This window comes from Tiliqua scincoides, chromosome 2, assembly GCF_035046505.1.
Source record: "Tiliqua scincoides isolate rTilSci1 chromosome 2, rTilSci1.hap2, whole genome shotgun sequence".
NCBI lineage: Eukaryota > Metazoa > Chordata > Lepidosauria > Squamata > Scincidae > Tiliqua > Tiliqua scincoides.
In genome coordinates this window covers 32358674-32378363 of record NC_089822.1, presented here as the reverse complement: position 1 = coordinate 32378363, position 19690 = coordinate 32358674, and the positions used below count along the sequence as shown (strand labels likewise).

General features: G+C 44.7%; 1 protein-coding gene across 1 annotated transcript in view; it reads left to right on the top strand.

Moving 5' to 3' along the window:
* Positions 1-8800: 8800 nt before the first annotated feature.
* The window catches only part of ARHGEF28 (Rho guanine nucleotide exchange factor 28), a 139008-nt gene continuing 128118 nt past the window's right edge, over positions 8801-19690 (top strand). Inside the window, exon 1 of the mRNA XM_066612545.1 lies at positions 8801-8908. Coding sequence (XP_066468642.1) covers positions 8801-8908 — 108 coding nt within the window. The remainder of the gene's footprint in view (positions 8909-19690) is intronic.

Genomic DNA, 19690 nt, shown 5'->3' with positions numbered 1-19690 from the left:
TTCAGGATCTCTAAGCCAAGTGACAAGTCATTTTTGTACAATGTTGTCAGGACCATAAATGGCTAATGAGTATTATCAAATTGCCAAATATGGGAGAAGTTTAAATCTAGCTGTGCTTCAGTTGTAGGATAAAAGCTGTAGGATTTTGGGGGCTGAAGTGCTATTTGTGTGCCAAAAAAGGAATATAGCCATTAACAGAAAACATAGTATTGCATGCCATAAGGCAAATCTACAGTTTAGCAGTCTTTGTCTCTTTTAAGAAGGTTTTAAAGTCCCAATCACACAACTGTTTGGTGTGATAATAGCATTCTTTCTGCTACAAAAACACTAGCATTTAAATGTGCTTTAAAATCCTACTCCAGATCTAGGCTGCGTTTCAATGTAGAAATACTGTGAAATCATTTGAACTTGTTTGCCTGAAATTATGCTGATAACAATGCTGAAGTTGGACTTAAAGTCTTCCTCGATCACAATGCCATTGAAAACAGAATGTTCATAATATGCCTGAATACTTTGTTACTGTTCTACCAGCTTAAGATAGTTCTTAGCAGATGAAGAAGGGCTGGGAGACATAAAAAGGAGGGAAGAGAGAGGCACGGGAAGTGGAAGGAGGTGGAGATGAATGAGCTGAGAAGAAGTGGGGAGACCCTGAGAGAGGTGTTTGGAAAACAGCAGGGAAGTCACTTCCCACTTAATAGTTTAATGAGTGCTATTCAGCTCTCTGTATGAAATGAGCTTGACACCCCAATCTAGTCCATGTTAGTTCACACCAAAGAGAAGTGGCTCCTGTGCTGCTGTGGATAAATACAAAGCTGCCCTCTGTTTCCATTCTGAATTACTGACTGCATAAGTAAAGTTGTATTGTTTTGCTTATGTGAATGACAGAGCCCATTTTTCTGAGAAAATTATGGGATGAAACAGCAATTGGAAGGTTATAATTATCTTCAAGTCTTCTGGTGAGGTGACACAGCATATGTCAAATTCATTGTTGAAGTTTTGAAAGCTCTCACTAGATCGACACCCTTCTAGCGTGACCAGATGCAATAGAGTGCAGGGTTCCTGTACTCTTAATAGCTGGGTAGAAGAGGACAATTTGGCAGCTGCATCTTCTTTTCAGTGGCTCTACAGAGCCTTCAGATTAATATGCCACTGAATACCAGTTGCTAAAGAGCAACAGCAAGGAGATGGCTGCTGCCTTCATTCCCCTTCCTATGGGCTTCCCAGAGGCATCTGTTGGATCTCTGTTAGAAAGCAGGACTCAATGGTTTTGATTTGATCCAGAGCAGTGTCTCTCAATGTTTGTTCTCCACTGTACCTATTCAAAGTACCACCAGAAGTAACTGGTGATGACATCATCGGCAGTTACTTCTGGGTTGGGAGGCCAGATGTGACACAACAAGCAGTAAGAGGCTCAGAGTGGCCATGGTGCTTTGGAGCTCTGCCACCCAAGCCGAGCCTCCTCTCCCTGTTTGTTGTGTCACATTCCAGGTCTCGCAGCTGGATGGCAGGTGTCCAGTGGTTCCATGAGTACCACCAGACACTACCTCAAGTACCATTGGTAGTATCCATACCACAGGTTGAGAAACACTGGTCCAGAGGGCTCCTTCTACATTCTCTACCTTGAAGAATTATGCAGTGACATGCTGCATCTGCTGTGTGCATGGAGACTTTTTCCTCAGTCAAAGCTGGTCAGGCATGGGTACCGTTTTTTTTTTTTAAAACCAGATTAAAGAACTGTTCTTTTTGAATTACTAGGGCATGTTGCTAGAACAGTTCAGAGAATGCAGCTCCTAGCCCTGAAAGACTGCTATGGGGGTTTGTTTGCTAACATCTCCTCTCAGGCTGAGTCCTATTTAGAGCCGTTCATTTGTAGGCTGATGTCCTCTCAGTAGTAATGGAATATTTGCAAGTAAATGCTTTCTTCTGCTGCCACTAACTTGACATGGTTAAACACACAATGCAATTGCTTTTTTTCATGGCAAGTTCCTCTCTCAATCACATAATGTTGTAGTTTCCAGAGGAAGCCTCTCTAGTATTTGGACTTCTTGGCATTTATACACACCCCTCCCATGGTATTAAGAAAGCATTCTCAATTGGCTCTTTTCAAATAATGTTCACAAGGTGAATTCCTGCTAAAGTAAGTGAAGAAAGGTCAGGAGATCCGTTTAGAGGTGATGGTTTTTCCTCCCTCCCCATTGCACAGTGACACAGAGATGGTCATGAAATACAACCCAAGCAGTTTCAGTGAAGATAAGAAACACAAGACACCTCCAGGGTCACTGGGGAAGCCTGCAGAGTGTACCACTGGCGTGCTGGCTTTCATCAGGACTAACCATTCCAGTGCTACAGCTCAAGGATGGTTACCAAACACACAATCAATTTTTAAAAAAACTGAGCTGGAAGTTTTCTTGCCATGAAACTTCTGTTTGTTTTGTATATGCCTCCTTTGACAGCTACAAGCTTTAATCTGTAGATGGATCAGCTCTAATGCTTTCTTTGCTGACTTGGTGCAGGTCAGACTTAAATGGCAAGACTAACAGACCAGTTTGATTGCACTGTATGATTATAATGGAATGGAAAGGAACATTTTAAGGTGGCTTAACCTTGCAATGAGCAGGAGTGGTTTTGTTTTGTGTGCATTTTTTAAATAATTGTAACTTTTACTTCCTTCAATATCTGAAGATACACCTATATCATGGATTTGGAAGTATATGCAATTGGTTAAAATATGTTAATATTGGCAGCCCTAATTTTTCAAAAAAGAAAAGCACAACCACCAATACCACTTTCATGCCTTTTGCAAAAATGTTTACACTGGAGGAAAAAAGGGACAACTGCATGTAGATCAGTTATATGACCATTGCATTCAGGTCTATTTCACTGCATGTAAATATGCTATGAAGGCATTTTCCATATACTGTTTGATTTATAACACTTGAAAACTTCTTTCTAACTGCAAAGACTGCAAATTTGGGGAAGTTGCAACAATTACATAAGTGATATGCTGATTGTATGTCCTGGCACTTTACAGGTTCTACTGCAGGGATGCTTGTCTGTACAACTGCTTGCATTCCTCCCTGTTACGCCACTCTTCATAAGCAAGCATCCACATACTATGCATGTTTCTCAGTGTGAGTTCCACTGTGTTCAATGGCATGTGTGCCTTGTGAAGCATTCTGGAATACTACAAAATGCATAGTTTTTAGAGTGCTACAAATTTCTTTGTTGCTTTATACATGGTGGGGGGAGCTATACATGAAAAATATATCGTACTGGAACATTTTTTTTTGCCATCATGATTGCACTTGATGTGGTTAAATTATACACAGTACATACCTTGCTTCCTTTTTCTAAAAATATTTTATTAGCTGTCTAACAGGCAGATATTCAGCAGGTGAAGCTTTTTCTGGAGCTATTGTAATAAAAAAGTGGCAACATGACTGTTTCTGCCTGTTGTGTAGCGCTGTTACGGAACTGTGATTATATGCTTACAGAAATGCCACAACTGTATGGAGTGATCATAAAAAGTTCTCAGAAGCAAGTCCCAGCTGTGTGATCAATCAAAACAGCTAAGTAAGTTTTATTAGGATGACTTGGCACTTGTTTTTTCTCTCTACAGTGACCTATTCATAGTGGAGTCTGCGTATAGTTGAATGCCCCATGCCTTTTTATTGATTTAAGTAATTCAGTTTGCAATTTAAGCACACTTAGTAGTGTGCTTAACTATTAATATGTTTGCATAAGAAGAGCAATAAGGAACATAAGAAGAGTCCCACTGGATCAAAAGCCTATCTAGTCCAGCTTCCTGTATCTCACAGTGGCCCAGGGAGCACACAAGGCAACAAAATACTTGCATCTGCTTGCCACTCTCTTAGCAAGTGCACTACCTTGGAAGGAGCTACTTCCGCATCAGCAACATGCTTGCATGCATGAAACGAAACTCTCTTTAGAGCGTACCTAAATTTGTTACACTTACCAGCTGAGTAAAAGTTGACCTAGGCCTGTGCCCCTCTTCCGCCGTCACATTCCCCCTACCCTTGTGAAATGCATGGGGTGAGTGGCCAGAAAATGGCCTCAAAGATGCATCTTTGTGTAATAAGGTGGCAGCCCTAAACACATTGTCTCACACAAATCCCACTGAGCTCATGAAACTGCCTTCCCCGGAGACCATTGGTGCAGATAGAGTTGTATCTACATGGACTATCAGCAGCTCTCCCAGGGCCCATAAGAGGGGGGTAAAGGTAAATTTATATTTATCTTTTACCCAAGGCCCACGAGAGGCGGGTAAGTTGGTACCCGGGTCCAAAAGGGGGCCCAGGAGCCAAAGGAGGGAACTGGGAACTTACGTTTTCCTGTCTCAGCTGGAAGACTTGCTGCCCATGCTGGGTGCATGGCTGCTGCTCGGTGCGAAAGCTACATGTGCTGGGCCATGGAATGCATACATGACACTCAGGGATGTGCAGTGGGTGGGGAGGCAGGTGAGGCAGTGCCTCCCCACTGGAGTCCTTCAAAAAACACCGCCGCCATGTGCGGCACCCAAGTACCCACAACCCACGCGCAGAGGTGCTTGGGTGCCTCACACGGCGGCAGCGCTTTTCGAAGGACTCCAGTGAGGAGGCACTGCCTCACCTGCCTCCTCACCCCTGGGAGGAGACTGGCCTGCTGCAGGAGCTCTTTGGCTTGGGGATCCGCTTGCGGGGAAGGAGTGGGGCTTGCCGCGCAGTGACGATGGCTCGTGGGAGTCGCATCCTGGCAGCAGAGACGGACTGCAGCGCGGACGCCCCTTCGTGCCACGCGCGTCCACCTTCCCAGCAGCTGCAGCCGCGCGGCAGAAGAGGCGCCCGCTAGAGGCCGCCGCTCCTCTGCCTCTGTGCGGCGCGGTGCCTGGGAAGCGCCACCTTAGCGCGCCCTGGCGAGAGCTTTGCGCCGCGAGCGACTGCTGGGAGCCTGCGGAGAGGAGCCTGCCCGGCCCGGCCCCTCCCTCGCCCCTGGAAGCGGCGCACAGAAGCAACAGGTCTGACTGGGAGGGACGGCGGGGCCCGGCTCCTCCCCTCAGCAGGCGAGAGCCGCGCCACTGCCGGAGCCGTCCGCGGTGTCTCTGGGCAGACTCCCCCTCGAGGGCAGCGTCTGGCGCCCGGGACTTTGCTGGTGGTGGAAGGGATGACGACAGGTGAGGTGAGGTGAGGTGGTGGGGTGGGCGAGGGGGCGTTTCTGGGGCCGGCTCCGGCAGGTTGGATGCCTCCTGCTGCTGCCCACCTCTTGCTCTCCCCCTCCACAACTTGGACCCAACAGGTGTCTTCTTGCCATCTTCTCTTCCCCCCATCAGGGTTCCTCTCCCTTGAATGTGACCAGTGTGCAGAAGTTTAACTGGTGTAGCTGTGAAGAGGCAGTGGGGAAGGACCAGGGGAATATTTTCCTGGTGAATGCCTGCCTGTCAGGTGGCAATGAAAAGAACAGGGAGCCTGCCAGGCAGGCAGGTGGTCAGATGGTGTAGAGCTGGGTACCAGGGAAAGGTGCCTCTTGGCAGAGTCCAGGTCTGGCAAAGTGAGCTATGCAGTGGGGGTATCTTGTATATTATTTTACATGGTTGCAAATACTGTTCGAAGATACACTGTATTTTCATTCTCTGAAAAGTTCTGTGTGATTTGAAAGCATTGCATTAACATTAACTGAATCTAGCAGTGGCTCCCAACTTGGGGTACGTGTACCTCTGGGTTACTTGCCAGGACCTTTAGGGGCACTTGAAAAATGTGGTGGGAAAAGGCTGGTTTGTATAAGAATGCCTTGCAGGGCTGGCAAGGTAGGAAGGAAGGCTGCGAAAGTCCCAGCAACTGCTAGTTTTGTGGCATCAAGTTGTGTATTATCAGTAGTTGAAAACTTATAAGTTTGAAATAACAGCAGCGATATTAATTACAAACACTGCTAACTGGAGGGGTACAATGTACGGAAATGGACTGCCAAGAGGTATGCAAGTGAAAAAAATGCTAGAAACCACTGGAATATAGTGTAATGTTTAAAAAGAAGCTGTCTTTATACATTTGATCATAGGCAGATGAGGCAAGGTGCATAGAAATGGTGGTACTCAGACCAGTGTCTGAGACTTTTATGTTCCATCCTGCCTGACCGGAGTATTGTGTGTCACTCAGGGACTTGTATACATCTTCAAAGGAGTTATTTTCCAGTTCAGTGCCACAACAGCTTCCTCTCTTGCTGTTCTGACTTAGGGCTTGTCTGCACTGGTGCCATAAAGCATGTTAAAGTTGATTTCACAGTGAATTTCATGCATGTCTCACCTGTGGTATCTGCACCAGGCACACCTGGAAATCTGAAATGCTGCACTAAAAACTGTCCCAGACTGAGGAGAGTTTGAATAATATTTTAGTGCAACAAACTGAGTGCAAACAGATACTGCAGCAGGTGAAAATCAACGTGCAATCCTAAGGAAGCACCTTCTATAGCTCCACATGTGTTGGTGGATCAGTCCTGGAAGTCCTTACCTCCTTACCCTCCTCCATTCCCCAAAGGCATTTTCTGTTAGGTCTTCCTACTCTGGGTGGAGTTCTCATCTGTCATCTCACTGTCAGTTGCAGCTGCTGAGCAACTAAGTGTTTTTAGACATTTTTTTGTGGCAGGGGGGGGGCAGGGGGGAATAGTGCTTTCCTAGAATGATCCCCAGCCTTTTGCTTACTTTGTCACTTTAACAGAAGAGGCATACCTGTCAAACTCCAACTATCTCACCATGACCTTGTTTGATCTTGAAGGAACCCAGCTGTTCCCAAAGTGTACGCTATGAGAAATTGTTAGAAAGAAAGAAAGAAAGAAAGAAGTTCAAAATGCCTGTTGCATCTCTGAATTAGTCAGTGCTCTGGCTTGGCTCCAGTTGGGGGGAGGGGCGCCCAGAAAAGTGACTTACAGGGTAAGATTTCTCTAAGGGTAGATGAATCTTGTTGAAGCATTTGATGGGCCACTGTGAAATACAAGAAACAGGACTAGATGGGCCTTTGGCCTTATCCAGCGGGGCTCTTCTTATGTTCTAATTTTTACACAGTTTCCATTATTCACATGGGAGTTTCCCCTCCCCCATGGCAAATAATATACTTACTGGGCTGGTTTTCCTGATCCAGTTCATGTCAGTGTAGAGTAGACTTGAAGCTCATTCCCCTACCACCACCTCAGTCCTGAAATAAATCAAGGACTCCATGGGCATGCTGTTTAAATATATAAAAAAGCATGCCTGAACCAGTGACATGATGAACTTGCATCTAGTTGGGTGCTAAAACTAAACCTTTTAGTTTAGTAGAGCAGAGTTTCTGAAACTGTGGGTCGGAACCCAGTAGGTGGGTCGTGAGCCAATTTCAGGTGGGTCTCCATTCATTTCAACATTTTATTTTTAATATATCAGACTTGATGCTACCATGGTATGTGACTGCATTTAGGGAAATGTTACAGACCTGTACTTTTAATAAGCTACTATGTATATTCTTTTAACAATGATAGTAAATGGGACTTACTCCCGGGTACCTGTGGGTAGGATTGCAGCCTAGGATTGTTAAAAATTTCCCTTCTTGATGATGTCACTTCCGGTCATGACATCACTTCCGGCGGGTCCTGATAGATTCTCATTCTAAAAAGTGGGTCCCAATGCTAAATGTGTGAGAACCACTGGAGTAGAGAATAAAGAATGCCTCTCCATTTAATTGATGGGAATAAAGTGTGACTCTGGCATCAGAGTTCTGGAAGTACTGGTGTAAACAGCCCTTGTTAACTGAGGGCCGCTTCTTAGCACTATGTTCTGAGTATAAATACTAAATCTGTACAGATTGTATCCATTATGAAGAGGGATGTATATACATTGTGGCTTTTCCATGTAAAATATATGGAAGATCCCCTCTGTGATCCCTTATCAGTGACTTTTGTGTTTATTTTCAGAAGGAAAACACTGTGACTTACAGACATGTGCCGTGTAGTGTTCATAACCGATGGAATGTATATATTTGTGAACTTGTGTGTGTAAGTCTTTTGTATTCAATTATCTGTGTCCAACTTTTGAAGTTACTGTATGAGGTGGCCATTGGGTGGAACAAAGCAAGTAACAGGATAACAATGATGCATACTGTTAACGAGTCAGGTGCCTGAAAACGATTGCCAAATGCTTATAGATTTACAGATCCATTAATTAAATATTATGCAAATTCTCCTGGCACATGTTCTCTGAGCGGTGCCAGTTTGAAGGATTACTTTACAGCGTGTTAAACTGTAAATGAGAATTATTGCAACTGTACCAAGGAGGAAACAATCAAACAAGTTCAGTTCCCACAGTTAGAGGGAACATTTAAATGTATAAAGTTGCCCAGTTAAAGAATTTCCAAAGGCAAATAAAAAGTCCACCTGGAGTGCTTTTTCTGCGTTTGTTGGCAAGATTTAAATTTGTGCTGTATTTTTCTTTGACAAAACTAAACTGATTTACTGGTATTACTTCTGATGCTCAATGTGTAAAGATGTCCGTTGTCAAAGCGCTTGTGTTCTGGGAGGCAGAGAATGGGAATAATTGAAGATGTATTTACGTATCTTTCTGCTGTTCTGTATAAGATTGATTGCAGCAGTAAGATTTGAAAAGAAGTGAGAATCAACATGCATAAGGAGAGACTTGGCCAATCTGGCTCTGAGGAACACTTTCACATAAAGAATGATGTGTGGAAAAAGGTAGAGCTGTGAATGGAAACATGAAGCCTGGTTTTACTGGGAAGGCAGAAAAGATGGTGATGATGATACAGGTTTCCAGGGAGTGGGTGTTGCTAAAATGTTAGAGGCAGAGCAGAAATTGGCCACAGTTACTACAGAAAGAAATCTTCGGGTTGTAGTAGACAGCCCAAACATCCACTCGGTGTGCAGCAGGCATGAAAAAAAGGTAAATGCTATGCTAGGAAGGGAACTGAGAATAAAATGGGCAGTCTAATCTTGCCTTTACTGTACATGAATCTGTGGTGTGCAACTGTGTTTGGAACACTGTGTGCAATTCTGGTCCTCCTTCTCAGAAAGGATACTTTTGAGTTGGGAAAGGGGCAGAAAAGCCAACTCTAATAGGCAAGGGGTTGGAGCATTTTCCCTCAAAAGAAAAACGAATGTGCTTTTTAGTTTAGGAAAAATGATGAGAACAGGAAGGGGGTTCATAAAACAGTGGTGTGATATGGTGAGCAAGGATAGAGAGAGGCTGTCTTCTCTCTCTCTCCTGGAACTTGGGGATCATCCACTGAAATTGATTGGGATACATATGGACAAAAGAAAATGCTATGAAACAAGTTCACTGTTAACGTAAAGGAATTCTTCGCCACAGGATGTGATGGTCACTGGCTCAGGTGGCTTGTAAAAAAGAGTTAAGCAAATTCACGGAGGGTACATTATCAACTGCCATGCTAGTCCCTTGGTATTTCCATTTAGAAAGCCTGTTTTCATCTCTTCCTCTTAGGATTCCTGGCTGAGTCCTGTTCTGAAACAGATGCTGGACTAGATGGAGCCTGGACTAACAAGGCTCTGGTTATATTTTGAATGATACTTGATATGGCTTACCTTGATGAGAAGTAGTTGAGAGCCTCATGCAGAGCTGCTATGCAAATTGGCCCCAGAGCATCACACTGCTCCAGTTTGCCTGCTTGCTTGCTCCATGACAACAAGGAGGGCGATCAAAATATTTCTCTTCCACCCCACCACAGAAGTAGGTTCCTCTTGTTTCCTGGGCTGCAGTGGGCTGATCTCGATGATACCGGCTGGTCAATCATACAAAGAAGAGCAGATTTATTACCTCTACCCCAGGTGTTTTCTTCTCTCCCTGCATATTCACATAGAAAAAGAAACATATGAACTGTCCCAATTGCATAGTTGAAATACTATCTTTAAAGCAGTGTTTAAAGCATATGATTAGGGGTGGTTTATTGTGGACAGGACATACTGCTCTGTTGACCATGCAAAAGCAGAAAGCCAAACTCCCAGTATTTGAAAGAGCCTTGGCCAATTGAGGGGATTTGTATTGTTTTGCTCATCAATTGCAAGGACTACTGTTGCTTTCCCAGTATCTTTCTTGAGCACACACCATTCACAGTAGTTCACTGGACTCAGTCCCAGCTTCAGACCTCAGAGCTCCTGGTTTAACTCATGGAGTTCCAAGCAGTCTCCTCCAAAATCCCAGAGCTGCGGCTGTCCCTTTGTCTGCACCTCTTTGGGTTGGTAATTAGAGACCAGATATTATTTGGTCTCCAGTTGCTCATCCTAATTCTAGGCCATTAGTCTTCAGCGATGAGCTTATGATCCATAGTTGGATTGTGCCCAGCCCGGGCGGAGAGGGAGATATGATGGTTGAAAGAGAGCACAACTCTAGGCCTGCTCCTACAACAGAAGTGGTGATGCCATCAGCAGGAGCAGTGTTGTCATCGGCAGAAGTGTTCAGGTGCTGCCTTGAAACTCTGGGGTGAAATGAACTGCTTCGGTTTTTCAACCTTCTCCCCTGATTTTCCACTTCTTCTGGTCTAATTATCTTAAGTACCACAGGAAGCAACAGATAATGACTTCATCACCAGTTACTTCCAGGTTGGAGGCAAGACACAATGCTACAAACAGTGGTAAGAGACTCAGGGGAAGCAGGTGTGCTTTTTCAAGCATGCGAAAACTGCACCCTGGAGCTCTGCCTGCCAAGCCGAGCCTCCTATCACTGTTTGAAGCATGGCGGTCTTGTTGGCGGGTGTCCCCTGGGAATCACACATACCAATGGATAACACCTCAAGTACCATCAGTGGTACATGGTTGAAAAACGCTGAACTAACTCTTTAAATGAAGTTTAAGAGAAGTTTTAAGAAGTTTCAAAGTGGCAGAAGAAGAAAACATTCTAGTGATGGAATTTGAGGTGGGTGTTCCTTTTGTTCTACTCTTAATAAGTTGTAATACTAGGGTATGACTACAGGGGTGTCATAGTGAACTCTTGGAGCAGTGTAGCGGCACATTTTAAAAATGCAAGTAAATATTGCATTCAGATCATATAAAATAAATAAGATATGTATATAGAAGTATGTGCTTTGCTTTACCAGTGTCCAATAAACATCTTTCTGTTTTTCTGGAAGTCACTGATACTTTGTTTGCAGTCTAACAGCACAATCCCTTTCATGTCTACCTAGAAGTAAGTCCCATTGTGTACAGTGGAGCTTACTCCCAGGATAGTGTGTGTACAGTCGCAGCCTTTGACTCTTACATTTTATATGAGAGATTTATATCCCGCCTTTCCCATGCTGAAGCAAATGCTCAAGGTGGCTTACAAAGTTCCATCATGGAGTACTAATGAGTTTATTACAATAATTATTCTATGGGCTGCTTTTCCAGATGGAATCCTTCACCGCATGGTTGTCACATCTGGGTATGCCTTCCGATCTTCCAGCAGCTGCTAATTACATGAGCTGTTAAATTTGCTCTTGTTTACTCACAGTTGGAGACTATCTCAATTTCCAGTATTTGGTGTAACAGGTTCAAGATGTAGGAAATTCACTTTATATAATCTTTAGGTATATAATCTTTAGGTATACTCTTTATATAAGAAAACAGAAACAAAAAAGATTCAAAGTCCAAAATGTTTTTTTCCCCAATAGCATCTCTTATTTTTTCCCATTATCTCTTAGCATAATCACTGGCCCAGCACAAATGAGAAAAAAAAATGCACATTCTTCTTGCAGGTCTGTCAATGGCTACTAGTCATTATGGCTATACTGCTTCCAAGTTCAGAGACAGTACACTGGGAAGCAACAACAGGGAGTTATCTGTCCTGGGCTTCCCAGTCACATCTGGGTGGCCTCTGTGATGCTGGGCTAGTCTGGATTTTGGCCTGTTCCAGTAGGACCTCTCTGAGAACCATGGTATGTGAAGATCATAAGTAGTTTAGAGCAGTGGTTCTCACACATTTAGCACCAGGACCTACTTTTTAGAATGAGAATCTGTCAGGACCCACCAGAAGTGATATCATGACTGGAAGTTACATCATCAAACAGGAAAATTTTTAACAATCCAAGGCTGCAATCCTACCCACACTTACCCAGAAGTAAGTCCCATTTACTATCATTGTTAAAAGAATATACATAGTACGTAGCTTGTTAAAAGTACAGGTCTGTAACAGTTCCCCAAATCCAGTCACATGCCACCGTAGCATCAAGTCTAATATATTAAAAATATTGAAATGAATGGGGACTCACCTGAAATTGGCTCACGACCCACCTGGTGGGTCCCAACCCACAGTTTGAGAAACACTGGTTTAAGAGTTTGAGTATTAGGTGCACACCTATAATTTCTTATATACTGAAGAACTTCTTTGCAAATGTACAAGTTTTGTGTGTAGTTTTGAGTGCTTTCACAGTGAAGGTTACAGCAGATCTTGTTTCTTTCAGTTTATCATGTGAATGTGGAACCTGTACTGGCCAGGATTCTCATCCACATTGCAAATGTCTCCTGCATTAACTGTGTTCATATGGTCATATAAATCATGCATGGTAAGGTCAAAGGCAGTTGAAACCTCATGTATGAAATTGTAGATTTGACTCAGTTGAGAGAGTCAAAACGAAGAAGGGAAATGCCAGTCCACTGGTCATTTGATGCCTTACATTTTTGTTGTTGTCTCTGAGGAATTTGACGTATTTTCAAGCCTCAGCCAAAAGTTGAGTATATTGGCTGTGTACTTGAAGTATCAAAGACTGTGATGCCAGCAGAGCCTAACAGAGGTAGAGTGCTGAAAGCAAACAAATACATATGTCTTGATATGACTACAATTCTAATAATTTCTGAATCACTACAGAGCCCCATCCTTCTTAAATCACAGGATTGAATGAAGAAATCTGTATATTCTTTAAATTTCTTTAGAAATACTGCTGCTGTGGTTTTGGTGGTGGTCCCAGTTGATTTTCCCTTTGATTTATTCAAAGATTTTTCCTCTGGTTTTATTAAATTAGTTAATGCATTGAAAACATTCTGTAATAACATGAGCAGAGGCACCATTTGGGATGGTGTGTGTAATGTGCATGTATTATTCTTTCCAAAATTTCACGCCACACGTCATCCCACTTACATTATTTGTAAACAATTTAATGGGTATCTGTCTACCAAAGACACAGATCTTTGTGTTTTAGCAAAAAATGTATTTTTGACCAATGCTGATAACTTTGCTATGTTTATTATAATGTGATATAAATAAGGTATCACATTGCTTGTTTGCAGAGAGCAGACAATATAGAATCCAAGAAAGGATCTTCAAACCTCACTGAGTATCTTGTCTCAATACTGAAATCTTTGTTCTCCCCCAGGCTGAAATTGCACCCTTGTCTAGTTTACAGCAGTTCTCAAACTGTGGTTTGCAACCCATCAATGGTTGTGACCTGATTTTTGGTGGGTCGTGAAACTGAGAAGCTGACAAGGAATTTTATTTATTTTTCTTAAAATCACCCTTCCTCCGAGGAGCTCAGGTTCCTTCCACAATGTACATGTTTCCTTCACTGCTTTTGTCCTTACATGGAAACCAAAATGGAGCAGCATGTGTGCTGCAAGTAGGCAACAGTGCCTTGGTCCACTTTGAAGGGCAGACTGAGGGGAACCAATGCCACCAGAATGGTCTCAGTGTGATGAATGCAGGCCCCAACAAACTCTTGAGAAGGAAGTATCCCCCCGCCCCATAAGCTCACAAGGAAAATGTACTGAGACCTATGGAAAGTGAAATGTGTGCATTTACTTGTGAGTAGGTGAATGTGCTTTGGCTCTTATTGAAGCTAGGAATATTGGCTATTGGCTCTTATTGAAGCTAGGGGAATGTTTCAGAAGGCAGTTCCCCCAGCCATAGTAAAAAGGTTAAAAACAGACGCTTGAGAAGTTGGTAAAGTGAAACTTTTTTTTTTAAAGTATTGTACAGCTAGAATGTTGTTTTATAAAATTGGGTCCTGGTGCTAAAACGTTTGAGAACCACTGGACTAGTGTGTGGCATATACTGACTGCAAAAAAGGCTTCTTGTGTTTGTGATACAGCAGTCCCGTCCTGTCCCCCAGCCACATGGGAAACAACTTTTGAAATGGAGGGACAACTCAAAGCAGATTGTGAGATAATGTGGAAGTTTGTTGTTCAAAGGAAATGAAAATAGGGGTAAAAATTCCACTGTAGCAGCTCTCTGGATCTTGGCCTTTGTGGAAAGACACTTCGTATGCTGCCACCATCAGGTAGTATATTTCTCTGGACCAACAAACAGGAAAAAAGTGCCCTGGGATAGTCTGACTCCATGTACAGGTCCAACCTTGTTATACATGGCTTTTTTTATACATAGATTTGATTCAACACGAATGGCCACTGCAAATGAGAAGGAATGTGCTGATCCCTGGAGAAGGGGAAAAATGCATCCCTTTAAAATCACAGTTTAAAAAAATTGCTTTTCTTACTCTTGTAGAGCGTGAAAGTCATTGATTACGGGTATAACCTAATTATCCACAGATTTTTCTATCTTAATGTGATGAGAAGTACCCTTTAAATTAAAGGAAAATAGTCATTTAACAATAGCCTCCTTAATGAGATAGAGGGCAGCCCGCTGACAATTCATCAATCATTATTTCTCCAGGCGCAAGGCAAACCCCTCCCTTCCCCCTGAGCATGCGAAGGAAGGCTAAATGGCAGTGATTATCATCTCCATTCTTTACCCCTCATTGGGGCTGCTGGTGAAGGGAGGGATTGCTGTCTCCTAGTGAAGCCTAAGAGCCTGGAGAGAGACTGATGGTCTCTATGTGCATTTCAAAAGGTCAGCAAGGCTGTTTTTAAATCACTGGAGCAAAGGGACTTTATTTTTTAAATTGGTTTGCTATAGTGCAGCTTTTGCCATCCATGTGAGTTATGGGAAAGGAACCCTCACGATTAATGAGACTCAATCTGTACTATGTTCCTCCTCTGCAGTTATTTTACCATCACTATGATGTTGTGCTATATTCCTTTGTACTTTGGTTTACAAAGCAGCTGGCAGGTGGTGGCTGTTGCCAAGCTCTAAACAATAGCATCACAAAAGTTTCAGAGGAGGAAGAGGGAAGGATAAATACAGCTAATCTGTGTGTCCAAAGATCAACTTGCCAAGCATTATTATATTTTGTGTACTTTGTCTTAATCTGATTTCTGTAATGGTGTGCAAACGAAAATGGTTTGTGAACAAAAGACTTTTCCACTGAAAAGGGTTCCAGTGCACTATCTTGACACAATGGGCTTTGTTTTAGGTTTTCAGGCGGAGATATCTCTCTGGAAGGCCTAGTGGTGGGGAATTTTCTGGATAGGCAGCACCTAAAGGACACCAAAGAGGCTGGTGTAATAATAAATGCTAAATGCCCAAAGATCCATATTCCTGAAAGAGTTCAAGTGTAATCTTACCCTTTCCTTCTGTACAAATGAGTTAATTAAGGACATCAGAACATTATCTATTTAATGCATTTTTATTCTGCATGTAAGAAAGTCTCATGGTGGCTTACAAAACTCAAATTTCTAAAAGCACATCACATAATAAAATTATAAGCAGCAGCAGCAGCAGCTATCTAAAAGAACCAAATAACCTCTAAAATCTTGTATTTTGCATTGGCAACCTTCAGTCTCGAAAGACTATGGTATCGCGCTCTGAAAGGTGGTTCTGGCACAGCGTCTAGTGTGGCTGAGAAGGCCGATTCGGGAGTGACAATCCCTTCCACACCGGGAGCAAGTGCAGTCTGTCCCTGGTCTGTCTCCCTGGCTATGGGCCTTCCTTCTTTGCCTCTTAGCCTCAGACTGTTGGCCAAGTGTCTCTTCAAACTGGGAAAGGCCATGTTGCACAGCCTGCCTCCAAGCAGGCCGCTCAGAGGCCAGGGTTTCCCACTTGTTGAGGTCCATCCCTAAGGCCTTCAGATCCCTCTTGCAGATGTCCTTGTATCGCAGCTGTGGTCTACCTGTAGGGCGCTTTCCTTGCACGAGTTCTCCATAGAGGAGATCCTTTGGGATCCGGCCATCATCCATTCTCACGACATGACCAAGCCAACGCAGGCGTCTCTGTTTCAGCAGTGAATACATGCTAGGGATTCCAGCACGTTCCAGGACTGTGTTGTTTGGAACTTTGTCCTGCCAGGTGATGCCGAGGATGCGTCGGAGGCAGCGCATGTGGAAAGTGCTCAGTTTCCTCTCCTGTTGTGAGCGAAGAGTCCATGACTCGCTGCAGTACAGAAGTGTACTCAGGACGCAAGCTCTGTAGACCTGGATCTTGGTATGTTCCGTCAGCTTCTTGTTGGACCAGACTCTCTTTGTGAGTCTGGAAAACGTGGTAGCTGCTTTACCGATGCGCTTGTTTAGCTCGGTATCGAGAGAATGAGTGTCGGAGATCGTTGAGCCAAGGTACACAAAGTCATGGACAACCTCCAGTTCATGCTCAGAGATTGTAATGCAGGGAGGTGAGTCCACATCCTGAACCATGACCTGTGTTTTCTTCAGGTTGATTGTCAGTCCAAAATCTTGGCAGGCCTTGCTAAAACGATCCATGAGCTGCTGGAGATCTTTGGCAGAGTGGGTAGTGACAGCTGCATCGTCGGCAAAGAGGAAGTCACGCAGACATTTCAGCTGGACTTTGGATTTTGCTCTCAGTCTGGAGAGGTTGAAGAGTTTTCCGTCTGATCTGGTCCGGAGATAGATGCCTTCTGTTGCAGTTCCAAAGGCCTGCTTCAGCAGGACAGCGAAGAAAATCCCAAACAAGGTTGGTGCAAGAACACAGCCCTGCTTCACTCCGCTTCGGATGTCAAAAGGGTCTGATGTGGAGCCATCGAAGACAACAGTGCCCTTCATGTCCTTGTGGAAAGATCTGATGATGCTGAGGAGCCTGGGTGGACATCCGATCTTGGGGAGAATCTTGAAGAGGCCGTCTCTGCTGACCAGGTCGAAAGCCTTCGTGAGATCTATGAAGGCTATAAAGAGTGGCTGTCGTTGTTCCCTGCATTTCTCCTGCAGTTGTCTAAGGGAGAATACCATATCAGTGGTGGACCTGTTGGCTCAGAATCCACACTGCGATTCTGGATAGACGCTCTCTGCAAATACCTGGATCCTCTTTAGTACAACTCGGGCAAACAGCTTTCCTACAACGCTAAGGAGAGAGATGCCGCGGTAGTTGTTGCAGTCACCCCTGTCACCTTTGTTCTTGTACAGCGTGATGATGTTTGCATCCCTCATGTCTTGAGGTACTCCACCTTCTCTCCAGCAGAGACAGAGGATTTCATGCAGCTCAGTGACGATGATGTCTTTGCAGCATTTTAGGACTTCAGCAGGGATGCTGTCTTTTCCAGGTGCCTTGCCAAAGGCAAGGGAGTCCAAGGCCACGTGAAGTTCTTCTAGGGTTGGTTCACTGTCAAGCTCTTCCAGCACAGGCAGGCACTCAATGTTGTTCAGTGCTTCTTTGGTGACTACATTTTCTCTGGAATATAGCTCAGAGTAGTGCTGCACCCAGTGTTCCATCTGCTGCGCCCGATCCTGGATGACCTCGCCTGTGGCAGACTTCAGAGGGGCAATTTTCTTCTGTGTTGGACCTAGGGCCTGCTTGATACCATCATACATCCCCTTGATGTTGCCCGTGTCAGCTGCTATCTGTATCTCGGAACAGAGCTGGAGCCAGTAGTCGTTAGCACATCTCCTGGCAGTCTGTTGGACTTTGCTGCGAGCAGTTCGGAGGACCTGCAGGTTGCGCTCACTGGGACAGGCCTTGTATGCTGCTTGAGCTCTCCTCTTTTCCTCAATGACTGGTGTCAACTCCTCAGAGTGGGGTTCAAACCAGTCTGCCGCCTTGTTGGTCTTCTTGCCGAATATGGACAAGGCGGTGTTGTAAACGGTATTCTTGAAATGTTCCCATCTGTTGGATGCGTTTGCGTCGGCCGGGCCTGGAAGAGATTCCTCAAGCGCTTGTGCAAATTCCTCCACTTTTCTCTGATCCCGGGTCTTGCTGGTATCAATGCGAGGTCTTCCTTCCTTTTTCGAGTGATACAGTCGCTTTGTTTGCAGTTTCACTCTGCTGCACACCAGGGAGTGGTCAGTGTCGCAGGCAGCACCATGATAACTGCGTGTGATCTTGATGCTGGGAAGGCTGGAGCGTCTGGTGAGGATCAGGTCGAGCTGGTGCCAGTGCTTTGATCTTGGATGTCTCCAAGAGACTCTATGTTGGGGCTTTGTGTTGAAGAATGTGTTGCTGACACAGAGACCGTGATGACAGCAAAACTCTAGCAGGCGTTGGCCATTTTCGTTCATCCTCCCAGTGCCAAACTGACCTAAGCAAGTGGGCCATGAACTGTTATCAGCACCAACTCTAGCATTGAAATCGCCGAGGATGAACAATGGCTCTTTTACAGGGATTTTCTTGACAGTGGTGGCCAGGTCATCATAGAATTTGTCTTTGGCTTCTGCTGGAGACGACAGAGTCGGTGCATAAGCACTGATGAGAGTGATAGGTCCTGCTGATGACTGGAGCTGCAGGGACAAAATTCTTTCACTTCCCACAGTAGGTGGGATGATGGATTTCAGCAGGGTATTTCTGACCGCAAAGCCAACGCCATGTTCCCTGGTTTCGTTTGGTGGTTTTCCCTGCCAGAAAAATGAGAAATTTCTCTCCTTGACAGATCCGGAATCTGGCAGCCTAGTCTCTTGAAGGGCGACGATGTCCATCTGCAGTCTGCTCAGCTCCATGTCGATGACAGCTGTTTTGCGTGCGTCGTCTATTTCTTGCAGGTCATCAGAGAAGCCAGGTGTCATTGTCCTAACGTTCCAGGTGCCCAGCTTTAGGGCAGTAGTTTTCTGTTTTCTGTTGCATGGTGCAGAGTTGTCGATCCGCTTGTCGGTTTTCACCCTAAACCCCACGCACCCCATGAGGTTAACGGACCGTGGCGAGGCAACACCTTACTGGCTGGGGACTGCCCAGCTTAAGGCGGGCGGTAGCTGCCCAATGAGATGCAATGATCTCTCCCACCGTCGGAAGCAGCCCCTGGCGTCATGCTCTACGCCAATCGAGCAAAGACTTATAACCGGTAAACTGCTGCTTCCCGTGTTGTGCCGACGCCGTATGGCGAAGTTGGAGTGTCCTCTCCAGTGCGCGAAGCCTGGGTAAAGAAGGTATGGAGGATAGGCTGTTACCCATGCAGCAAATCCCCCCTCTCCACGTCGCTGGAATGGTCCAGTGGAAAGGCAGAAGCCAATACGGTTGGTTCCAGCGGCGTCGCAGGAGTTGCCAGAACGTGACTGTGTTCAGCCATGAATTGCCTAAGGGACTCTGGCTCCTGATTTTGCCTCGAGGTTGACTCCTGAAGCCTTTTCCAGAACTGGATGTAGCCACAAGGCAGTGGAGGTTTGAGGTCAGAGTTTCCTTCTCTTAGATGAGCTGCCTTCCTAGGCTGACGAGTCCCATCTACCCGGTGGCTGTTTAGTCGCCTCTTACGACAAGTACAGCCAAACTGAGGGCCTATTCTTAGCCCCCAGCCCCCAGCCCCCAGGGTACAGTATTATTATTAGTGATTAGTGATTAGTATTATACCCCAGTAAAACACTGAATCTTTCCACCTGAGTGGAAACATATGAGTTAACCATATCATAAACCTCAGAACATACATGGTTCCAATCACTGGAAGAAGGTCTTCAACTTCTGTTTAAAAACAGCAAGAGAGAG